The sequence below is a fragment of the Rhinolophus sinicus genome, chromosome 2 (genome assembly GCF_057876585.1).
Source record: "Rhinolophus sinicus isolate RSI-liver-muscle chromosome 2, RSI-T2T, whole genome shotgun sequence".
NCBI classification, from domain to species: domain Eukaryota; kingdom Metazoa; phylum Chordata; class Mammalia; order Chiroptera; family Rhinolophidae; genus Rhinolophus; species Rhinolophus sinicus.
In genome coordinates, this window is record NC_142502.1 from 11428209 (window position 1) to 11453280 (window position 25072).

At 36.6% G+C, this 25072-nt stretch overlaps 1 protein-coding gene across 5 annotated transcripts in view; it reads left to right on the top strand.

The window, feature by feature from the left end:
• The window catches only part of IPCEF1 (interaction protein for cytohesin exchange factors 1), a 152467-nt gene that overhangs the window by 50541 nt on the left and 76854 nt on the right, over positions 1 to 25072 (top strand). For all 5 annotated transcript variants that reach the window (XM_019749258.3, XM_074333724.2, XM_019749257.3 and 2 more), the window contains one exon: positions 16737 to 16785. In XM_019749258.3, coding sequence (XP_019604817.3) covers positions 16762 to 16785 — 24 coding nt within the window. In that variant the 5' untranslated portion in view covers positions 16737 to 16761. The remainder of the gene's footprint in view (positions 1 to 16736; positions 16786 to 25072) is intronic.

A 25072-nucleotide genomic window follows, 5' to 3' on the forward strand; every position in this document is an offset into this window, starting at 1 on the left:
TTCTAAAGCTGAATAATATTCTATTATGTGTATATACTACATTTTGCCTATTCATTCATCCATTGCTGAATACTTATGTTGCTTCCACGTTTTAGCTATTGTAAATAATGCTGCCATGAATATGGATGTACAAATATGTATTTGAGACCCTAGTTTCAATATTTTTGTATGTATACCCAGAAGTGGAATTGCTAGATCATATGGAAATTCTATTTTTAATTTTTTGGTGGAACTGCCATACTGCTGTTTTTCACAGCAGCTGTACCTTTTTACAATCTCACCAACAGTTTTCACAGAATTCTTAAGTACAGAATGCTTGTCTAATTATTTTGACATATTCCTACTGGGCAGTGAATATTGTAGAGTTTTATGTGAATATATTTTGAAAACAAGGTTATATTTTTCCAATTTTTTTTTCTTACTGTGCCTATGAGGGTTATGTTCTAAGACCTACTTAATGTTAATTTATGTTACCAGGTGATTCAGAGTGTCAATGAATTTTTTCCAGAGCAGAAACATGTGGGGCCAAGTCTCATACCTCTAATGGAAAAACAACTTGAGCTCCAAGATTTCTTGGCTTATTTTGAAACAAGTTCTGTGTTAAAATACTGTGTGCTGGCAGTGAAGGAATAGATGACCACATGTTTTCTTCTTGGAGGCTCATAATTTTTTGCATAAAATATACCGAAGTGAACAGGGATGGGGACAACTGGCTTACAACAAGAGAATTGGCTAGCTGAAGAAATATTTATATAGAGGTTATTCTTTGAAACAGAATCTGAAAGCTTTTCAAATTTTCAAGAGGGCAGGTTAACATCTGAGCTATTATTTTTTTCTGGTTAACAATATTTGTGCTTTCTTAAAATTTGTTTCAAAAGACGAATATAGCTTTCTAAGGGACAGAATCCCAAACTGATAGGTATTAGTAGAAAAATTTCAAAATCTGATCAGGTGATTTCCACAAATTAATGGGGTACTTTTTCAGAAAATTTTCTGCATTTATTGTTTTAGACAGTGCGAAGAGAAGAGAGGAGGCATAAGCTTACTCCAAAAGTTTTTTTGTTGACAGATGTTTCATTTTCCTTTGGTTTATTATACTCAGTAGAAATATTAATGTCATTCCTAATAAAATCACCTTCCAACTAAAGTGTTAAAAAAAATGGACTAAATACCTTGTGTATCTGTCAGTTTACTTTATGCAGGAAACATTTAAACACAACTTTAACAGTTTCAGACAAGACTTTTGTTATTGGTGAGGCACAAGGAGCTCTTGTCAGTCTAGGCTAGGCTATGCTGAGGCAGCAAATTAACCCTGAAATCTCAGTGGTTTAATGCAGTAAACTTTTATTTCTTATGCACACTATATGTTCAATGCTGGTTGACAGGAGAAAGGGAAGGCTCCTCTATTTCACATAGTCACTCAGGGGTACAAGCTGACTGAAGCTCCACCATCTTGTGGCACCACCATGGTACAAGGTGGCTTCAGGATTTCCCACGGCAGGAAAAGAGAGAGTGCAGAACATTCAAACTCTTTTCCTAACTGGAACTGTTGCGTGTCACCTCCAATCGAGTTTACAGGCCAGAACTAGTCATATGGCCTCTCCTAACTATGTGGGGCTGAAGTTCTCCCTGGGGGCTGAGGGAGGAGAGAAAAACTAGATATCGAGAGCACCAGTAATTTCTTTTTTGGATAAACTTTGCTGGAAATTCTTGCATTAGGCATCTCTATAAAAAACGTTTCCTTCCTTAATCAGTCACATTTATAATTCCTTATGTTTTACTATACAGGTAAGTTATTTTAACCTTTTAAAATTAATTTCACATTTTTAACTTTCTAACTTTAGGTAGGAATAAATAAAACAAGGATTATTGAGAGTATAGATGTAATCAACAGTAGAAAAAAATGTCTGTGGAAAAAATGGCCCTCACATGCCTATATATCTATAGGCTTTATTTGTATTGTTAATAGTATTTTATTATTTCTTTTTCTTTTCAATACAACCACATCTTGAAATTAAATGTAACTCAAAATACAGTGAAAATTGATTGCAAAACCTATTCATGGGATATTGAACTAGGAGCATAAAATTGGACTTAGAACAATTTTAACAGATTGTCATTCACTTCTTTTGTACTTTTTTTCCCTCACCATTATGTACTCAGCTTTCTGTGAATCTTAATCTTATGTCTTTTTCCTTCTTGTTTCTAATGTTTTTCTCCTTAAATTTCTTTTTCAGAAAATTAGGCAATATTTTCATGTAGGATACATGAGGAATAAACATGTCTGAAAATGTGTTTATTTTGCCTCATTATTTATTTGGCTGGGTATAGAATTTTATGTACAAATTTATTTTTACTTAGAACTTTGAAGGCATTGTGCTAATATCCTTTAATATCCTACGTTGTGTATGAGAAAGCTGATGTCATTCTTCTTCTTGTTTCTTTGCACCTAATACCTTTTTATCCTGTCTGTAAACTTTTAGAATTCTCTGTATTCATTTGAAATTCTGAAATTTCACAAGACATATTCAAGTGTACCTCTTTTTAAATATATCTGGTTCAGCATTTGGTGGCATGGGAAGATGTTGTTTCCCCCCCCTCTCTCTGGGCTCTGCTTCCCACTGTTTTGCTTCATTCTCTATTCTCTCCACGAGGCGACCAAGACGGCCACTGCTGACTTGAAGTTTACATTGCACTCATGGCTAAAATCCCAGAAAAAAAAGACAATCTGCTTCCCAATACTTCAGGTAGAATTTCCTGATTAGCCTGACTTGCTTCATGTACTCTTTTCTAAATCGACCATTATGGCCAAGGCGATTTTGAGTAGTTTGGTTCACTTATTTTTACCACCTGGACTGTTGCAACTCTGGTCCAAGAATCTTCTCTGGATTACTGCAGTAGACTGTTAACTGATTTCTTGGTTTATGTCCTTACTCCTTCAGCCTCTTCTCAGGGCTGGAGCCAGAGCTGTTAACTTGGTTGTTGGAACCAATAAAACTTGGCCTGTTTCACTTCAAAGAAAGCTAAGCCTTCAACAATAGCTTAAAAGAACACCCTGATCTACATGATCTGGCCCCCCAAACCCCTCCAACCTTATCTCCTACCACTCGCTTCCTATTGCTCCTGAGCTCCAGCCATGCCGGCATCCTCGTGATGACTTACCCATGCCAGACACACTCCCAACCCGTGATTTTGCACTGACTGTTCCCTAAACCAGGGCTACTCCACCCTTGGATAGCCACAGGTTGTTTCCTCACCTCCTTCAGGTCTTAGTCAAATGTCAGCTATTTAGTGAGACCATTCCTATTCACACTTTTACAATTCTATAATAGTCTTCCTTATTCCATTTTTCTCCATTTACCTCCATCTAATATACCATTTATTTTACTTATTTATCTTGTTAATTGTTTGTCCACCCCATGAAATGTAAACCCACGAGGGCAGGAGGTTCCATTTATTTTGTTCAGTATTGTATCTTCAGGCTGTAAAACTGCCTGGCAGGCAGTCAGCCAATACATATTTGATGAATGAATGATTGGTCAACCTAGGCCGTATGCTTGATCCTGTTTTGGGGATGTGGGGCCATATAACTGACAGTGCCACAACGAGGGAAGAGGCAATTCCTTGAAATAAAAAGAGCTGGTCAGGGAAAAATCTAAAAATGTCCAATAAAACATCCTTCAGGTGAGCATTGAGAACTGGGGTTCTACATTAAAAAGGTATAAGATTATTAGGTAGAAGAAAGCAGCAGGCTCTGAAACTGACAGTAATTTTCCAGTTTGTTTGGTTTTGAATTTTGAGTATATATAATTGTCCTTATGTTATAATAATTTTTAAAGGTTAGGTAATTAAAAAAAAATTATTGGGGAATATTGGGGAACAGTGTGTTTTTCCATGACCCATCAGCTCTAACTCAAGTCATTGTTGTCAGTCTAGTTGTGGAGGGTGCAGCTCAGCTCCAAGTCAAGTAGCTGTTTTCAGTCTAGTTGTGGAGGGCGCAGTTCACTGGCCCATGTGGGAATCGAATCGGTGACCTGGGTGTTATGAGCACTGTGTTCTAACCAACTGAGCCATCCAGCCGCCAAGGTTAGGTAATTTTGCATGGAAAAAAATTATGGGGAAAATAATTTTCTCTGATTTCTGTATAATTTGTTTCTAATTTCAATTTGATTTTTACTCCCAATTACCAGTGTATGAAAAAACAAGTTAGACTTGGGCAAAGACATTTTTATTTTTTTCAAGATAGCAGGTTGCAAGATGGATTATCAGACAATCTCTCTATATTAGATTTATTTTTGACTACTTACCTGCATCCAAATAAAATTTTTGAAGTTAATTTCAGTCTGAATAATTGACAAATTAAAGCTGTATCTTGGAAGTTTTTATTTGTATCTAATTTTTCTCCCTTAATCAGTCTTACTGGAGCTCTATTTTATTAATTTTGTTCAAAGAACCATTTTTGGGTTTCATTATTCTTCCCCATATTTTTCTATTTCATTGATTTCTGCCTTTATTTTTCACTATTTCTTTCTTGGGTTTGCTATTTGTTTTAGTTTCATGTGTTGAGCCCTTAGCTTATTTGTTTTCATTTCTCCTTATTTTTTGATAAATGTAATTAAGGTATGAAATGTCCTCTAAAAATGCTTTAATCATAGCCCCTAAATATTTTGACACGTAGTGTTTTCAATGGTGATAAAGTCTAAATATTTCCCATTTGATTTCCTTCTTAATCCAAATTTTTTTGGTAGTGTGAGATTTCGTTTCCAGACATATAGACCTTTAAAAGCGACTTTTTATTATTAATTTCTATAATTAATGCATTATAGTCAGAGAAGATAATCTGTGTTAAATTATTTATGTGAAATTTATCAAGGCTCCCTTGGTAAATGTAGTATATTGTCAATTTTTGACAATATACCATGTGTGCTGGAAATGAATTTGTATTCTCTGTTTCTCAAGTATAAAGTTCTGTGTATCTGAATTTATTAATTTGTGTCATTTGGTTCATCTGCATTTCTGTTTACTTATTGTCTGCTTAGGCTATTGATTTCTGAGAAATGTGTCCTATAATCTTCAACTATAATTGCTGAGTAATTTATTTTTCTCTTCAGTTCTGTGAGTTGTGGTTGCTTGATCTATTTTGAGGCAATATATTTATATGTTAATGAAGGTTATAATTTCTGGCTTTATTTTTTTGTTATCAATCTATAACATTATTTTATATATATATATATATATATATATATATATATATATATATATATGTATTTTCACCATGACTTTTATATTTTCAGATATTAAAATTTTCACCACAACTTTAGCAGATATTGCCAGTTTTCCAAAATGGTTGCCCTCATTTACACTCTCACCAGCAGTGTTTGAGAGTTTTCATTAGCTCTGCAATGTCTGGCACTTGGTATTATCAGTCTTTTAAATTTTTACAGTGTTTAAAGGTATTCCTTTGCAGTTTTGCCTTGCATTTCCCTCATTATTAACGAGGTTAAGCACTTTTCCATGTGTATATTGGCTGACATCCTCCTTTGTGAAATGGCTGTTAAGTCTTTTCTCATTTATCTCTTGGATTTTCTGCCTGTTTCTTGTTGATTTATAGTTCTTTATACATTCTGGTATATAGGCTTTCATAGGTTATACATATTGCACATATCTTTTCTCATTCATTTGCTTGCTTTTACAACCCGTATTGTTGTCTTTTGGTGAATAGAAATTCTTAATTTTAGTGTGTTCTAACTTATCAAGTTTTGCCTTTATGGTTAGAGCTAACGGGGAAATGACAGTATTTTCAATAAATGATACTGAGACAATTGGTTATTAATTTAAAAAATGAAACTTGACTCTTATTTGAAATCATAATAAAGAATTAATTGCAAGTAGATTGTAGATGTAATATGAAAGGCAAAAAACCCCAAAAAACCCCAAAAGTTCTAGAAGAAAGAGTAGGATAATATTCTTATAACTATAAGATAATGAAATTAATAGTGAAAAAAGAAAAAAAGCACGCGCCATAGTCATCTTTACAATCTGGAGTCATCCAATTAATGAACACACCACATATGCTTCCATTTATTTAGATCTTGTTCTTTAATTTCTTTCAATAATGTTTTACAGATTTCTCCATAGAAACAGTACACATCTCTTGTTGGATTCATTCTAATGTATTTGGCATTTAGAGATGTTGCTGTACATGTATAATCTTTAAAATTTTATTTTCATGCTATTTGTTGCTGGTATGTAGAAATGTTATTGATTTTCACCTGTTGACCTTGTATCTAGCAACCCTTCCTTCAACCTTTCAGCCCTTCTAGCAACCATAAAACCTATGTACAGATTTTAGTTTTAATAATGCATGTGTAGATTATTTTCTACATGTAAAATCATATCTGAAAATATTGACAGTATGTTTTAATCATTATAATTCTTACCATTTTTTATGAGCACTTCTGATACAATGCTGTTGAATAATAATGAACATCTTTGGTTTATTCCTAATATCAAAGGAAAAGGTTCACCATCAAATATGTGATAGAAAAAGTAAGGCCCACCTCACCTTACTTACTGAAAATGGAGGAGGAAGGATCTCTTTGCTTTGCCCACGAGAGGAATTTGGGAAGGGCTTGACTTGGCAGTTCATCTCTGATTCACGTGGTTTCAGCTGGCGTGGTTGAGACAGGCAGGTTTACTTCCAAGATCAGTTTTACATCCACATGTCTGGAGCACTGGCATTCCTTGGCTATTGCTTCTCCACATAGTACTTCATCCACATTGCTCAGCTTTTACAGCATGGCAGACTCCAAGTAACCAGACTTTGGAAATGTCAGCTGACTTCTCCCAGAACAAGTGTTCCTCTTTCAGACCTAAAATTCTGTGAGTTTGAGTCCATGAGGTCATATAAATTGCAAGTAAACATATCCATTTAATTAAAAAAACAATTTCTAGTGCACACTTTTGACATAAGCAAATTTCAGTAGTATTTAGTAAAGACAAGACAGATGATTCCTTATTTTTGTGATGATAGACTTTTACTTTTAAGGTTAGGAGAAGTTATCTAGGGCAGTGGGAAGGTGGCAGGTGCATATATAAGAGGAATGAGAAGAGGTAGGCATAAAACAGTGTGTAGGTGAGGAGTGAGTGAGAAAGGGAGTATGAAATGAAGAGAGTGGGTTGGCCACAGGAAGCTGGGCAGACCACAGGAAGCTGGCTGGAAAAAAAAAAAAGTCTTTGGCTTGACTTAATCAAAAGCAAGAATAAAACAACCCAAAGACAAATGGAAAATTTCATATGCAAAGTCTATAAAGGGATGGAAACAGAAAAAAAATAGGCACACATGTGTTCAGGGAAGGATGAACTGAAGTGTCTGGCCCATTACAATCTGTTCAGTAATTTTTGTATTCTCACGACTTAATGCAGTAAGATAGTCTCATGTAAAAAACAAATACAAGAGCAAAAACTTACTTTAGAAATAAACACAAAATATTCTTTTGAAAACTTAGATTTCTGGGTTTATAATTCTAGTAGTTTAAAATATGCTGTGTTGAAATAAAAATAACGTTAGAGAGTCAGAATGAGGTTTCTGTCTTCTCTCTCAAGCTAAATAGTGTACTTAAACATGTTTGTCCGCTAGGGGTCTCTTTGCTTACATGTGATTCCAGACAGAGCTAATCTAGTCTGAAGGCAATAGTTTACATGGATTGATGTCTCATTTTGGGGGTATTTAAGAATGGCTTTAACTTAATAGTTCCTCCCAAAGAATAAATAGATGTGTCTTGTTTCCATCTCTCACTCTTGCTTTAAAAATGTTGGCGGCATTAACTCAGAATTTATCAGCAGATGCAAAATTCAGGTACCTGCTTCAGGTTTGTTGGCAGGCAGATAGGAATAAAAGCCTTAGATTCACTAGCTTGCCTGTTTGAGGTTTGGAACAGGAAGTCAGCCCCACGTCATTTCTGAATGAAGCCTTGACAAGGATGCTCAATTCCAAAACAAGCTGCGTTTGGCCCTCCAATGTCCCTTTCTAGGACCTATATGCCTTGGTGATCAGACCCTTCAAAATCACCCAGTGGCTGCTGATCTGTGGTCCCACATGTAGCCCTTGGGTACAAGGCGTCAATTACTGCAAGTCACATCAGGCTCCTCTGAATTGGCCAAATTTGGTAAATAGTTTACCTACTCTAACTTGTGTTAGAGACAGGTTCAATGTAAGTCAACAAATACCTATTAGGTGCCTACTGTACACCTGGCCTGGAGTGTCTACAAGAATTATGGGACTCATTCATTCTGTAAGAATGGAATGGGACTTACTGTTTGCAGAAAAATTAAGCATGCTGCTAAGGAGAAAATGAAAAGGCAAAGATTATTAAAAGAGACAGCTCTACTAATGTCTAAAGGGCCCCGAGTTTGGTGTTTGAAAACCTGAACTCAAATTCTGACTTTATAATTTGCTAGCTGTGTAAAGTAGTTAGTCTACCTGCTCTGTATGTCAGCTTTTTCATTTGTAAAAGTATAGGTAATATTACGTTACAGAGCTGATGTGAAGACTGAAAACAGTTTGCAATAATTCTTCCAAATATCATTATAGGAGCCTCCAGGGGAAGTCACCCCATTCTTGAGAAAGGCAGCCTTCTGCTTTATTATGCACAGCAGTTTAGCTCCTGATGGTGTCTACCTGTTTGAATAGGCCTTGGGCACTCGCTTTGCAAAATCATAAGGCCCATTGAAGTGATATTTCCCAATGAAAGAGCTAACCAGACAAAAGAGGAACTTGAACTCCAACTCCCGAGCAACAGGCGCAAACAGAAGTCAGCTTTTATAATAGGTTTTCTTTTTCTTTTTTCCCTGGCTTCCTTCCAGACAGCAATGGTCCTGTGGCAGAGGCCGCTTCTACCCAGAATGTACCTTTTTATACATATTCACTTCAGTGTGTTCAGTGGAAGGTTTTTGGCAAAGCTGAATTAAAGTGATTGGCTGCCTTTGAGCAGTGTGCACACAGTCCAGATTTCACAAGCTGAACATGTGATTATTATTCAGGGGGAGGTATTCAGGGATGCAAATTGCAGAAAGGTAAGGGCCATCTGAATTTGCCATTCTTGTCTGGCCCAGTTTAGGGCACTGCATCTGCTCTCACCCCCCATAGGCTAGAGTGAAGAGAACTTAACAATCAGATGTTACATAGGAGCTGCCATTGTTGGAAGCTGGGGTGTGATCATGAGATAGACTGTGGTGGACCCATAAGTGATACTTTGCCTAGGGGCTCCCTGCAACCTCATCCGTGGCCCGGTGGGCCTTTCCCTACATATTGTAGCTTCTTGGAGCTAGTACTAACCTTTGAGGAGGCTCCTTGGGTTCCAATCACAAATCCCTTGTATCATACCTAAGCATGCAGCTAGTTTGGGCCTTAGAATGACTGGCTCCTAGAAGCTCCTTGGATCTGTCACTAGTCGAGGAGAAGAGGCAGGTGCACAGTGCATTTATCTGCACTGGTGCACAAGGCAGCTGCTAGTTGTGTGTGTGTGTGTAGGGTATGTGCCAGTAGTCTTTGCAGGGCCCCAGCCTATATAAATAATCTGAATCCTCCAAAGTCAGAGAGCTAGCCTGGTTCTGGAGGGCCTATGAGAGCAATCAGTCAAGGAGTTGGCATCGGGGAATTTAAGACAATCATGGGAACAGAATCAACCCATAGAGATGAGTCCTGGTGCTCTTCAGGCATCTGGTAGACCCCACACTCTGGTGAAGGGAAAATGCTTCAGTTGGGAACAACAGGCACAGATGCACATGGGCAGTGCCCCACTTGCTATGGCCCCAGAGAGGGATCGGCAGGGCCCTGCTAGCGTGAGCCTGATGACATGTCGTGGGTGTAGACCATAATCTTCAAAATTCCAGTTCTGGAGACTCACAAAGGGCAGGAGACCCCTCCAGTCCGAAAGATGCAAAGGAGCTTCGTGCTTCCCAGAGGGACATGGCCAGCAGTCGTTGTGTTTGGTGCAGGTTCTTCCAGAGGAAAAAGAGGCAGGTTGTTTGAGAGCTCTTGCGGTTTGCCACCTGCTTGGTATTACAATAAACGGTCTTTTGGGAGCAGAGATTGGCTGAAAGAAGGGTTCCCCCCACCCAGATTTGTGGATTTTTTTATGTCTAAGCTTTGATTGTCAAGACTGACAGCTTCCTTCCAACTGAGGAAGGAAGAGGCCTGCCAGTCTCCTTAGACGATGTATCACAGTATTTAGTGGTGTTGAAAATAAAGTAATTTTAGTCACCATAGTTTCTGTTTAAAAAAAGCTTTGCCTCTTAAAACCATCTATCAGTTCGTCTTCAAAGTGGAGAGACAGAGGAAAAGAAATACAATGAAATGAGTGGAAAAGTTAACCATGAAAATAAATGAAAGAGAAAGAATGAGAACAATTTAAAGCATGTAGAAAGTGAAATTGAATCTGACAAAAGAGCTTAACTTGAAAAGAAAAAAAAATTGAAATAATTTGAGTAAAGCCATTTTTCTCTTTTATAAATTTCCTGGACAAAGTAACAACCCAGACTACCTCCACCCCATGTATCACTGTATATACACTCACAGAGAAGTCACCTTGCATTTTGCTTACATCTCTCCCGCTCTGCCTTGTTTGACAAGAGGACTCTCCTGCCAGTTGGCAAAACTAGTGGGTTATTTCATGTCCTTTGCTTTTCTTTATGAGCAAAGATGAAATGTCTCTCCTGCTTCCCATGGCATTGCTCTGATGGACTCAAATTCACTTAACAGAAGATGCTTGCTCACAGACAGTTCTCGTTAGTAGTTAAGTGTGTACTTTGTTGCCACATGTATTACATGTTTTTTGATGACTGAGACTTCTGCTTCAAGAATGACCAGCGTTTTCTGTTTCCTCTTTAGCTCTAGTTTCTGCATTACGAACAATTCATGTATTCATGGACACTCTCGAAATCCATTTGCTGCTCTGAGAATGTCCTGTCATATCTAGCAATGTAATTTTGAAGGATAAGTGTGTTACGAATTCATCTGTGGGCTTTAAAATTTTAGTGTAGAGTTATATTCTTTTCACTTAGGACTCTGTGGGAAAGAGGATACACCTAACCTGTAGTTTATTTTGATTAGAAAAATTATCTCTAAATCCCCATAAATTGTTTTCTTTTTAAAAAAATCATTAAAACATTAGACATGACGCTTGTTTTGCTGCACTAGCCCAAAGATTATGTCTAAGACAGTTACTTTTGGATCAATTGAACTTATAACTCTTTAGTGATTATTATTTTTTTTTAGTTCTTAAAAAATACTAATTGTACTAGCAACTGCCTTCTTTATCAATAGAGCATTTGTTTCATATTGATAGTCTTGGCTTATCTTCTAGCTTTGAAAAGATACAGGATCAGAGTCCATATTTCTGACTGGATTAACTTACCAAACAGTGTCTAAACTAATTTGCCTTTTGTTTCTGCTTAAAACAAAATGGAATGATTCTTTACCAGCATCGTAGTCAGTTGAGGATGCTATAACAAAATACCATAAACTAGGTGGCTTATCAAGAACAGAAACTTATTTCAATACTGGAGACTGGAAGCCCAACGTTCTGGGGCCAGTACAGTCTGGTTCTGGGGAGGGTCTTCTTCTGGGTTACAGACTGTTGATTTCTCCTTGTATCCTCTTAGAGAGGAAAGAGTGAGCTAGCTCTCTAGCTTCTTCTTATAAGGGCTCTAATCCCATTTATGAGGGCTCTACCCTCATGATCTATTTGCCTCCCCAAACACCATCACAATGGGGATAGATTTTAACATATGAATTTTTTTTTTTTTTTTTTTGGTGGGAGGAACACAAATATTTAGTCCTTAACAACCAGAATATGTTAAGGAACATATCGTTTTGAAATTAAATTTATTATTCATTTAATAATGAAATGTGTTTTCTACTTGTCAGCTAAAGAGTTCGTCAGTGATACATTTTATTTTATTTTGCATCTTAAAAAAATAATGACATCATTGTTTTGCCTAAGTCTCATGTTGTGCTATGTTGAGAAATTGTTCTTTAAAGAAAATAAGTGTTTCAAATATGAGAAAGCTATTCCCTTACACTCTGAAACAAGGCACCAAAAATGTCGCTAGGAGAGTAGATTAGGGAGTTTAATCAACCTTGAAGTGTGAAAGCGATTTTATTTGATGAAACCTGTTATCACACTTGCTCCAACTCTTTAGTTGTGTGCTAATTCCATTAGGAAGAACAGTTTTCTATAACAAAGCTATTTCTAAGTAATTGCTCCCATTCTAGGTAATTGCTACCACTCATTGAACATGAACTGTGTCGTACATGTTTCCCGTATAGTTCCTTTAATTCTCACAAAAACCTTATGAGTTGGTTATTATTATTTCTGTTTAACAGATGAGGCATCTGCTAGTCAGAGAAATTAAGTGATTTTCATAAATTTCCACATTTATCAAGTAGCAGAGTGAAATCTGACAGATCTGTGCATGCAGTAGTTTCAAAATACATTTTTTTAGTCCTGTAGACACAAAATCATTTGGAAACACTTTATACCTCCTCGTACTTTAAATTGTCACCTAGAGCTTTCATCAGAGGTTTAAAGAGTTGCAAAAGATGTAATTTCTGATACGTTATAAATCTGGATAGTAGAAATGGTTATATTTCTCTTTAAATATAACCTATGCAATAAAAATATCATATTAGTGATATGTCCCATTACTTTTAAAAAAAGTAATCTTTGGAGTTTTAAATTCTACCTTGTTAATTTTTTCCCCCTGAAACTCATATTTCCATTCCACCACCCCATTTGTTTTTGTCCTATTATATAATATTTTTATTCTTGAAAATATTTTATTGACAATTCTGTCATACATTTCAGCAAAAAAACCCCACAAAAAACAACACATTTAAATTGAGATTGATTTAAAGATTTTTGGGTGACATAATTCTTTAAGTCATAAAAGATTTTATTTAGAATAAGTTGTTACAATTATTATTGGTACATAATTTAACAAACAACATAAATATATTACACATTTTGACAATAATGATTAATACAGGTGGTAAATATTGTTTTGCAATATTGTATTATTTAATGAGATATATGAGGTTTTCCCCCTTATGTAACATATCTGTGCATGAATATTATTTATCGCTAGAGTGAGAGTTCAGAATGAATTTTAATCCTATTATTGACTTTTATGTATGTAAGCACTTAAAACTGTTTTTCAAATAAATAAATTAATAGGAAGGGAGCACTTTTTGAACTCCTTTCAAGTATATACCAACTATCACATGGTGATCTGTCACAACAACTACTTTTAATGATTAATAGACATTTAAAATACAGTCTTATTTGATTTTGTTGAAAGCAAAGATTGGAAACCTCTTGGTTTACAAAAGTCACTTGCTACCCTGTCATTAGCCTCTTATACAATTTTAATTCCTGGAAATTATACAAAAATTCTTTATCAGGACAGATTAAATAACTACTACTTCTTCCTTTAACTCTTTCACTTATAGGCCCCTGGCTTGAACTGATACTCTCAGGATGGGTTGGGACTATGGAAAAACTATTATGTTCAAAACACTTCTGCCAGCATCATTATTATTTTTCATAAGCTGCTTTTATTATGTGCTTTATAAATATTTTAATCAAAATCTTTGAGCTACATATTTAGCTTATCAAAATATAGATACCATATGCCCTAAACATGGTTAGCTGTGGTGGGTCTCATTGCCCAAACAATAAGAAAATGTATTTCTGTGAGTCTCCATGACTACCATTTTACTTTCTAGTTCTTCCTGGATTGTGAGTATATGCTTTGTATGGAAGATGACACACGAGAGTTGAGCTTAAATTGTTTTGATGGTTCTTATGCCCTAAATTATCTCTGAATCATTTTGGCGACATTTTAGATTTCATATATGTCAATTACTTTAAGAACTAAGTACAGAAACTCCAAAATCATTAAGTAAACACTCACATGTGGCCTCCACAAAGACACATCCAGCCGTTCTTCTCCATCCAGCACCACTGATTGCATGGTATTTTTACCCATTTGCTCTTTGATTGAGGGAAGTATGACATCAACCTATCCGGCAGATTGTGAAGATTTCTAATGGAATATTCACAACAACACTATTCCACTAAACAAAAAAAAAATTAGAATTCTTAGGTTTTCTTTATGGAAATTCATCTATGATTTAATGCTTTTATTGTTTGTAGTTTTAATTCATTTACTCAGCATATATCTATTGAATCACCCTGGTCCAAAACTGGGGATGCCGCAATAAACAGGTGAGCAACACAAGATACAGTGCCTGCCCTCATGTACGGTATAGTACAGTGGGGAGCCAGATGTTAAAGAATCAATCACAAAATTAATAATTCAGTGAAATTATGGGAACTTCTATGAACAAAAGGTGACACGCCATGAGAGCATATAAAATAGGATTGATCTGTCATAGGAGCAGAAAGAGTTTTCTTGACTGAATGACATTTGGTCTGAGGGCTAAAGATTAGATGGTAAGACAGTTGAAGAAGAGCTGTCACAAAGGTTCTGAGATTGCTAGAAACACGTTTAAGGAACTTTTAAAAGCCAGTGAATCAGGGAGATGGAAAGAAAGAGACATGGACATGATCCAAGATGGGTCTAGAGAAGAGATAGGCTACGTAGTACAAAGCCTTCCTTGTAGGAAATTTTCATGACTTTGGTCTTTATCTCAAGACTCAGTGGCCATTGTGGAGGTTTAAGTAAAGAGATAAATAGTTATATGTATGCTGAGAAAACATCACTCTGGACAAGAAAGAAAGCTGGGACATCAGCTGGGATGTTCCTACAGTGAGTGGTCCAAGAGGGAGTTGCTGGTTCCTTGGACTAGGGTGGTAGCAATGGGTTAGACAGGGTGGACGTACTTAAGAGTTAGTTAGGAGGTAAAGAGGTACCATATGTATAAGAGAAATATGACTCAAGATCCAAGGAAGCCTTAGTATCAATGATCAGAGCATGCATTGTCCACAAATCCCAATGCTTGGGGAAGAACTAAAGGTGATTTTTATCCTTTTGTCTTTCATCACCTCCTGTGAATTTTGTCTTTGTTTTACTATTACAAGGCTGACTGATTGAAGGGATTCAGAATTCCCCTGAAATAATACCATTATCTGAGGATGTGATCTGTTAGGTTAAAAAAACATTTTTGATAATACTTTTCTAAGCTGTGACCTTCGCTGCGCTCAGCCCTGGGGCATGTAGACTAGGTCTTGGCCTCTACCTTTTACATTCTCATTATCCAACCAGGGATACCTATCCACAGCATCATGGTACAATACCACAGACATTGAAGAGTTAGTTATGAGCATCGTCCTGTGGGAGATTTTGGGGGGACCAGGATGGCTCTGGAATCTGGGTTTGAATTCAGAAATATCCATTTACTAACTTCCTTCTCTAAATCTCCTAAATTGTCTCATCTAAGACTCTAAGACATGGGACTAGTAATAGATTATTGATAAAGTGGTTCTAACAATCGGATGGCACGATATATGAAAATCATCAATTGGCTGGGCACATTTATTAACTGCTTAATAAATATAATAATTTTAGCTATTATTGTAAGGGAGGGGCCAATTAGCCTTCTGGGTAGAGTCAGGAAAGGTTACACTGCAATGCTTTATATCATATTTAAAGGGTATATATAGTTGACCTTTAATAAATCCTTGAATAAGGAATAAATATTTTATGACAATAAAATAATTTTGTGAGCATTTATTATGTTAGGCCATGCTATGCGCATTCTAAATATATTTTCTTACTTAATTCTTATCTGACTCTAAGAAGGAAATATTATTATCACATATGGGAGTCTTGAGGCCCTAAAATATCAATTACTTGCCCAAGATTACACAATAAATTGCCAAGCTGGGATTTAAATCCAGTCCAGACCAATCAAAAGCTTTGCTCTTAACTTCTACAATCTTCTTTACCTAAAAGCTTGTACCTTTTCGAAGAGGTTGTACCTCTTTGAAAGTTGGGAACAACTGGTATACGAAATAAAGTCACATGGGGTATGGATCTTTATTTGTTGTGTCACTGGGAAGAGATCGAAAGGCTTTTGGCTTTGGGGGAAATTTCAGTGGCTTGTGGATGTTTAACAAGTTTCTTTCTTGTCAAAGTCTGAAAATATGAGATTTTTTTTCTTTTTGTTTTCATCTGCATTTTTTGAAACCACAAAGTATCTTGTTTTTCAGGTAATCCACTACAAAGTGAAATACATCAAAATACATCAAAAGAGTTTCATCTTCATATTAAAGTTGGGACTTTTGAGGCAGAGGAATTAGTTACATTTTTGAAATTGTTTAGTTAATATCATCAGAATAATAGCAAGGGATCCAATATTTCCACGTATTTCATTATGTCATTCATCACAAAGAGGAAATATTTTTACTTTTCAAAGATATATGTTTATATATAATATGATAATAAGTACATGAATAATATACATGTCTTGCTATAGATTTGAAAGAATACTGACAAATGTGTTGATGAAATTTTGGCTTATTTTATGAACTCAATTTTAAACAGTTGGCTTATTGAGTTCTGCATTAAAAGGCCATTTAATGAATTGCTTTTATTGAGAAATTCATCTACTGAAATAGAAATACACACCACCCACAAAGGTCAAAGAGATATATGCTCTTATGAATACTTCAATCCCACGTTTAACTGAAATCTTTTTTCTTTTCTAGCGTTTGTTCCAATTTGACATCATACATGGCTACAGATGGCAATGTTCTCGTAAGTACCCTTTGGAACGCTCTGAACTTTAGATATTGTTAGTTTGATGAATGAGTTAGAAACTAGAAGGGTTGATTTTAAGTTTGGCTAGCTACTGTGTTTCCCTGAAAATAAGACCTAGCCAGACAATCAGCTCTAATGCGTCTTTTGGAGCAAAAATTAATATAAGACCCAGTCTTATTTTACTATAATAAGAGACTGGGTATAATAAATATAATATAATATAATATAATATAATATAATATAATATAATATAATATAATGCAATACAATATAATATAATACCAGATCTTATATTAATTTTTGCTCCAAAAGATGCATTAGAGCTGATTGTCCATCTAGGTCTTATTTTCCAAAAGAGCTGATTGCATTAGAGCTGATTGTCCATCTAGGCATTTATTGACTTCCATTTCATTAGTTACAATGGAATGAAATAATTCTTTGTTAGGTTTCAAGGTTTTGTTATGATCACCAAGCATTTGTTTAAGAATTCTAGGTATTTGCTTTTAAAGATCAAGAAACATAGCTATGATTTTAATGTATTGTACATAAGTTATCTCTGTGTTTTAAGTTAACTGGTACTAGTGCAACCTCTATGGGAACAAATTCTGTTAATTATTACACTGAAATTGTAGATTCCTTTAAAAACGATTTTATAGCCATAAATTTGCCTAAATTAGGTAGATCAACTGATCAAGTATATTATCTCTATTAGAAGAGTGATATGGGGTAGTGTGGGATTGTATGGTATGCATCTTCTGACAAATCTAATGACCTCATGAGAAATATGTAGCTTAGAGTTTTTGGAATAGAGCCAAAAACAGAATCAAACTAGGGTGTTGAGAGAATATAGTATAGACTTCTTGCCAAATAAGGAACATGGGCAATGGTTTCCTGATGCAAATTAGAAAATGGATGTCACGGAAGGTTGTAGTAATAGTGATGGGGTAATTGAGTGAACTAGACAGCTCCTGGAAGGGACCTTACTGAAAAGCAGGGCAGATGATAAAGTCTCTGCTTACTTTAACAATTTCATATCCCAGAAATAGAGGAGGCGATGAGAACACTTTCATTCTGATGCTAATTTTAAATGAGGAGGAAAATAGCTTGCTAATGATGAAAAATGGTGGAAACGTTGGGAGATAGGACTGCAGAAAACTAAAAATGAAAACAAATTATAGTCAGTTATGAACCCTAGGAAATTTGCCATCTAAAACTGACAGAGAAGGAAGTGTGATCCCTTGGACACAAATGGGTGGGTGTTGTTTTGATAATAGAAATCACATGAAGATAAAGAAGAACAACTAAGAGAAGGAATGTGGCCACAATAGGAGACATTTGCTAAAATTAGATATAAAAAACATGTACAGGATGTTAAAGGAGTCTCCTACAGTCAAGGGCAAAGCAATAGCACAGATCTGTAAAAACAGAGTTAGGAAGACTAAAGTTCAGAGTATCCAAAGTTTACGAAAAATTTTAAAAAGAAAAAATGCATGTGATTATAAGCACATGTGTATGTGTTAGAAGGAAAAACAGGAAATTAAAAGGAAGAAATGAGATTATTGGATCCTTGAGAAAAGTAATGCAGTGTTTAATTCTTAACATTGCCTCTCCTTTTCCACCGAAAGAACATAGTCTTCCAGCGGGAAGGAGTTCATCTTATATGCTTAAAAAGAAATGGAAATTAAGATAAATGAGCACCTAATCACTTTAAATTAATAAATTCATTCATTCAAACATTCATTTAATGTTCACTAATTACTTCTGACTCTAACATATATCATATCAGTCACTGTACTAGGCAGGAACTGGACATATAGCTGCGATTGAAACAAGTTAAAATCTCCACATCTTTAAAAACAAAAAGCGTAATGCTGGGGATTGGAACAAAGACTGCAGATGTGGTTCCCTGAGGACTAACATATCATCCATGTAATATCCCAATCTAGAGCCTGTAATCTCGGTTACTGCTGTAACACGTAACCTGCTTCCCTTGGACCTGTGCACAAGTGGATTCTGTTCTTCTTGGTGGGAACTCTGGCTATTTAAGGGTCATTTTCATTCCATGAGCCAGGCTCCACTCCTAGATTCAATCAGCTCAGCTCTCCTTGTGTGTCTATTTCCCTGTTATTTTTATCTCATGGTTGATGAGTCTGGACAATGCTACTTAACGTCTCTCTTAAGCATTTCTTCCAGCTGCTTTTCAGTGGTTACCCTACTTTATCTTTCCATTCAGAAAATTAGTTCAATTTTCTGCTGTCATTTGTTCTCTAAATAAAATGTAGCACAGGAGACCTATTTTTATGCTAGGCAGTTTCAGTAGGCTTGACACATTTGACCTAATCACATCCCGAATTACACTTCATTTCCACTAAATAATATTTATTGCGCTCTGAGCACTGCTTGGAATCAGGTTCCAAGACGAGGAATTTACCATCTGGTGGGGGAGGGGGCGATACTTTTAGGTGTTTTTGTTGATCCAGATCTGATAGTTACCGTTGAGGTTCGTATGGTAAATAGTGCTAATAAAATTGCTCAAGAAACTAGATGCTAAGCAGTTGAAATGTTATTATATGTATAGTAGAACAGCTTTGTTCCTTTTTGTCAAGTTGAGCTGGCTGCATTTGATCGCATTCTTTTCTCTCCTCTGAAGGGAAACAGAAGAATGTTCAAAGCTAAAACTTCACATAGAATCCAAGGTATTAACTCGCCAGGTTCTGTTGGTTTTACTTCCTACATATTTTCCCACCTTCCCGGACACAACACGTGCCCTTCTGTCTGCCCACTGGGCTCTTTTGTGTCTGCACCTGCCCCCTCCAATGCACTTGCCACAGAGCAGAGTGGATTTTCCTAAATGCAAATTTGATCGTGCCCCTCACCTGCTGACATCTGTTCCATGGCTTCTCATTGGCTTTTAGGTAAACTTTATACTTTCAAGCGTAACTTCCCAGGCCCTGAATGATGTGACTTGGGTACTCTGAACGTGGTTACCCCCCACACTCCGTGGTTGATTCCCATTGGATCTCACCCGCATTCCTATATCAGGTTCTCTTAGGCTCAGGTTTTTATCTTTCAGGTCATTGTTTTTATCAAGTCGTGGGGTGCCTCTCCTGGCTCCCCCATTCTGGGTAATTGTTATAATGGGCTACGTTACAGCACTTATGTGCAGACCTCATTATCCTTGTTTAATTCTTTGTCTTCTGTGTTTGGCTGTGCGAGAGCTTGTTTGCCATTGAATCTCTAATCCTTGACACAAGTAATTGTGCAATAACTGGTAGCTGAATACACAAAAGCCATAATTTTCCAACTTTTTGGCCCGAAAGAAATAATTAGCTTAATCGCCTTTAGAATCTGGGTCATAGTTTGTTGGGAAATGTTTAACATAATGATTAGATTTGGTACAATCCCTAAACGTTTCTAAGAATCCATCTGTGTAGTGCTTCATATTGCTAAGGCTTTCTGTACCTCACACTGCAGTGATACGAAAGTATTATACACTAAATCCGTATTGCATAGTTTTCTGTTATGATTAGTTTCTCACATAAATAAATAAACAAATTAGTAAATAGAGATAAATAAATAAAAAAACTAGCATATATAAATCTTAAAGGCTTGGTTAAGATAGTTCTCTGGTCTCAGATTTTAGCAACAATGTTTTAGCTAAAGAAGGAACACAGCCCTAATTTAGAATGACAAGTCTCAGGGAATGTGGCACATCATCTCTTTCACCATCGCACAGCATTCTTTTGCCTAAAGCTCCCGAGATTTCTTACTTTCAGGGAAGGCTCGTGTGGGGAAGACATGTCAGAATTATCTTAGATCAGGACTGTATGACAGTGTTTTCTCAGGAACTCTTTAAAATCAAGTCCCTTCATTAAATACCGCCTGAAAATAAAATGGCAAGTGAAATCTTTTTCCTGAAACAAAAGTCTCTGCTTGTAAATCCTGGTTGCTTCGCTCAGTTTTCATGCTGAGAAGGACCAGCTCACTGAATGCACACAGAAATTTACTTGTGTCACTGTGGCTGGGTCGTCTACTGTTGCCCGGACTGTCATCTGTGGGATGATCCCTCCAACAGCAATCTGGTCCTTGTGCTTTCTTCACAAGGAAACTGTGAGTAATGATACTCACAGAACATGTATGGCCTGGTCTTGTTGTGTACTGTGTGCCATGAGCAGCCCAGACATGACTCTGAACCCCATGGAAACCTGCCCTGCCCCTCACTCCATCTCTGTGCCTTTCCTGTGTGTCTTAGGGATGTGGTAATATTCAGGGGTGAAGTGAGTAATCTATTTTTCACGTTTTTGATCAACCAAAAAAGAACCGAAATTTTGGCAGCTTCATCATGTTTTTAGAGTCCATCAACATAACTCTCTGTGGAAATGGCTGTGCCCATGCTGCTGTGCATAAGCCTGACACACAGATCAAACTCGGGAAGCTATTTAACATCGCTGCTGTCCCAAGTAGGGCTTGAAGTGGAGAAGTGCCTGACAGCTGTCCCGGGAATAGATTACGGGGTATAGATTTGTTAGCTCCCACTGGAAAACTGCTGTCCCTCCTTTCAGCCCTCCTTCACCCCATGCATTTCTATTTTTAGGTTCCAGATTTTTAGTATTTGGAGGATATGGTTAAAACAGGATACTGGAGAAAGCTACTGTGGTTTTTGAGGAAATAGTATTTTAGATAGAAGTAGAGATTTGTTTAGCACAAGTCCATTTTACTTTCAAGGAAATACCAAGGGTCAACTCTCAAGGTGGGTTCAAATTTAGTGTCAGATCAACCCCAGGGATTTTTATCTATGCACGTGCTGCTTTGGGATGAGAAAGGTGTTAGAGTGACTTTTATGTTGCTTGAGTCTGCTGATGTTATTTACTAGTGAAGGCATTTTTCAGCTCTGAGTAATTAAGTAGTAGAGGGCTTTTTAGGCAGAGGCCTGACAATTGAGTTCAAGAACTTGTTGCAATGATGTTACTAACCTTTTTTGACATCAGAGGGATTATTCATTATGAATTTGTACCAGCTAGACAAACAGTTAACCAGGTGTTTTACTATTTGGAAGTGCACTTTTTCTAGGATGAGTTCTCGAACTTAATTGTCAGACCTCATATTTGTTAAATCTCCATTTGTGCCAGGCACAACTAGTAAGGCACACAGGAAGTAAAAATTGACATAAGACACAGTCAATCTTTGGGTAAGTAGTCACTGAATGGTCCCTAAGTGTCAGGCCTTGGGCTAGGTGCTAGATTTTGAAGTAAGGGCATGTTTAAGAACATCAATTCTGTCTTGACATTTTGTCTAATCATTGACTCTAAACAGAGTTATAGTCATTCAACCACAGAGCTGGTAAACGAGTTTTGATAAACTTTAAGAAGCAACTTGAAGAGTGATAGTGATTGAATAAAAGGGTGGGACAGGGGAAAGGGCTTATCTGAGATTGCTCACAAGTTTGGGTTGCACCTGGGCACCTGGGTAGACAGTGCTACTACCATGTATGTACCACATAGATATGTAAACAAACAAATGATAACATCCATTTTAGAGGCATCAGCAAAGCATTGTGGGAAAATGGAGGACAGAAGAAGTAGAGTAACATGGAGTTAAACAGTCGGCTTAGGAATCTGACTAGCCTGGGTCCCAGTCTTGGCTCTGCTACTATATTTGTGATCCGAGGGGAAGTTATTTAACCACAGCTAGATGAAGTTCCTCATTTGTGGAAAGGAAGATAAAAACCATACCTACCATGAAGATCTTTGGGAGATAATATAAATCAATTGTTAGTGACTATAAATAGATAACCCTGAGTGACCGTAAGATTATTCTAAGAGCTAACTGCCTTCTAAAGTCAGAGAAGGCTTCAGGTGGAGGTGGCATTTGACCTGGGTCTAACATGATGAATAAGCTTTAACCAGATGAAAAATGAAGGAAGGAAATAAAGTATTCATAAGTATGGAGTTGTTAAAATGCCTGACATTTATGTAGAATAGAAGAAAAGTTGAAGTTGCCAGGAGATGAAATGGACAGATGTCGTGGTGGCATATTGAGGCTACTATGGGGAAGGGACTTGTGATTTGGATTGTGATTTCAAAATGGAACCTTATAAATGAAATGACTGGCTTGCATTCAATACCAGTTTTGTGAGTTCACACTTTGATACCCCCCTCTGTTGCAAACATAGAGCAAAGATAGAAACATAGAAAACCACTAAAGCAGAGTTAGGCTCAAACACACTGTAATCAGCTCTGTGGATCAGAAATGAATCGAGCATGACTGAGCTGTGGGCCCAATGAGCACCTTGTCTGGAGGCTGGAACTAGTTTGCCTCCTGTCCCAGAGTATGGGGGTGAAAAAATGCTCCACTCGTGCGTGTGAGGAGAGCTACTTCTGATGACAGTGATAAATGGGGGCTTCCTCACCTGTGAAAGGGCTAAAGATGAAAACAGTTGGGAAACCAGGGCTTGGGGTAACCCCATAGCCGCCTGAGGGTCTAGGGAGGAAATTAGGGAACACAGCCTCGAAATCAGGAAAGAACCTAGTCATCAGCTAGATCAGTGACTGGATGTGCAAGATTCTCCCCGGGACATGATTGTAGGACTGATCATACATCAGGTGGAAGCAACCTCCAAACTGATAAAGAGGGAGCCATGGGCACAATGGGAGAAAAGGAAGTGGGGAGGGAGGGGAGAGAGAGAGAGAGAGAGAGAGAGAGAGAGAGAGAGAGAGAGAGAGAGAGAGAGAGAGCACACTAAGCACTTCCACTCACAATCCTGAAAATTTAAATTCTAAAACAGATTTTTAAAATGCTAAGAAAGATAGAATATAGAATAAAAAATAGAAAGATAACTTTATTTTACGTGAAACCAACTTTTTAAAGCTTGAATGTGAAGATCGTTGAAAGAATAGTCTTCAAGGCTACGTTTATTTCTTCAATTCCTATTTAATCCCAACCCACTGAAATTTGTCTTCTAGACCAACTTGACACTGAAATTGTTTTTGCCAAGGTTTCTAATGATTTTTTTCTTTCTCTTTTACAATGGCAACAGCTGATGGTTTAGACCCACCTTTCTCTTGAATCACTCCCTCACTTCCACGACAACCACTCTCTTGATTTTTTTTTCCATTGCCAATTTCCATTGGCAATTCTGCTCAGTCTCCTTGCTAGGCTCCTGTTGCTTCTATGAGACATATTGTTTTTCCTTCTGATTCTGCTTCTATGAGACATATTGTTTTTCCTTCTGATTCTGACTTCAGTCCTCTGTCATTCTACATATCTGGGTGATCTTATCCAAACTCAAGACTTCTACTCTCTATACACTGATGAGGCCCAATTGTATATCTTTATTCCAGATTTTCTCCCAATCCCTAGATCCTTAAATACTATATGTACTGAATAGTTCCACTTGGATGCATATGTACATATGTACATATGTACCTCAAACTCAATATGTTTACTACTGAATATATATATATATATATATATATATATATATATATATACATATATATATGTGTATGTATATATAAATACCCCCCACACACATATTTAAATAAAATATATACACATATAAACGTATATATACATATATACACATATTCAAATAAAATATATATTGATATTATATATAAAACTACTTTATTTAAATACATAAATATATATTTAATAAATATATATTTAAATAAAAGATGTTTTTAACTGTGATCTCTATAATGATGTCAGAAACTCCAAAAATTTCCCCAGCACTTTGCTCCCCCTCACTGTCTGCATTCTAACTCCTGCTGCCCACCCTCACCTCTCCCTGTCCTTGCTCCCTTCTTTTGCTCCTGTCCTCCAAGCCCCTATCTCCTCTCTCTTTCTTCTTCCCCTTCTTTCTAGTCCTCCTTTAAAAAAAAATTTTTTTTTAATTTCTTCTATTTCTCTTCTACGTAGAATGCACGGTGGCATCCAGATTCTTCTCAAAGTCTAGTCCTTTCTCCCATCCTACTTTTTATATAACATCAACAACAAAAGCAATACCTTAACAGGCTACTACTTTGGGAGTTTTCTTCTTGCAATAACGATTTGCATTTTACCATTTACTTGTGTGAATTTGGGCCAAACACTGAACTTCCATTTTCTCAATTTTCTCTTCTGTAAAATGGGAGTAAAAATAGCTCGTAAGCCATAAATATAAGAATTCAGTTTGGGTATTTATGACTCAGGATAGTGCCTGGCACATGGTAAACGTTATATGAGTATAAGCTTTATATATACAGTGGGTGCCAAAATAATGTATACACATTTTAAGAAAGGA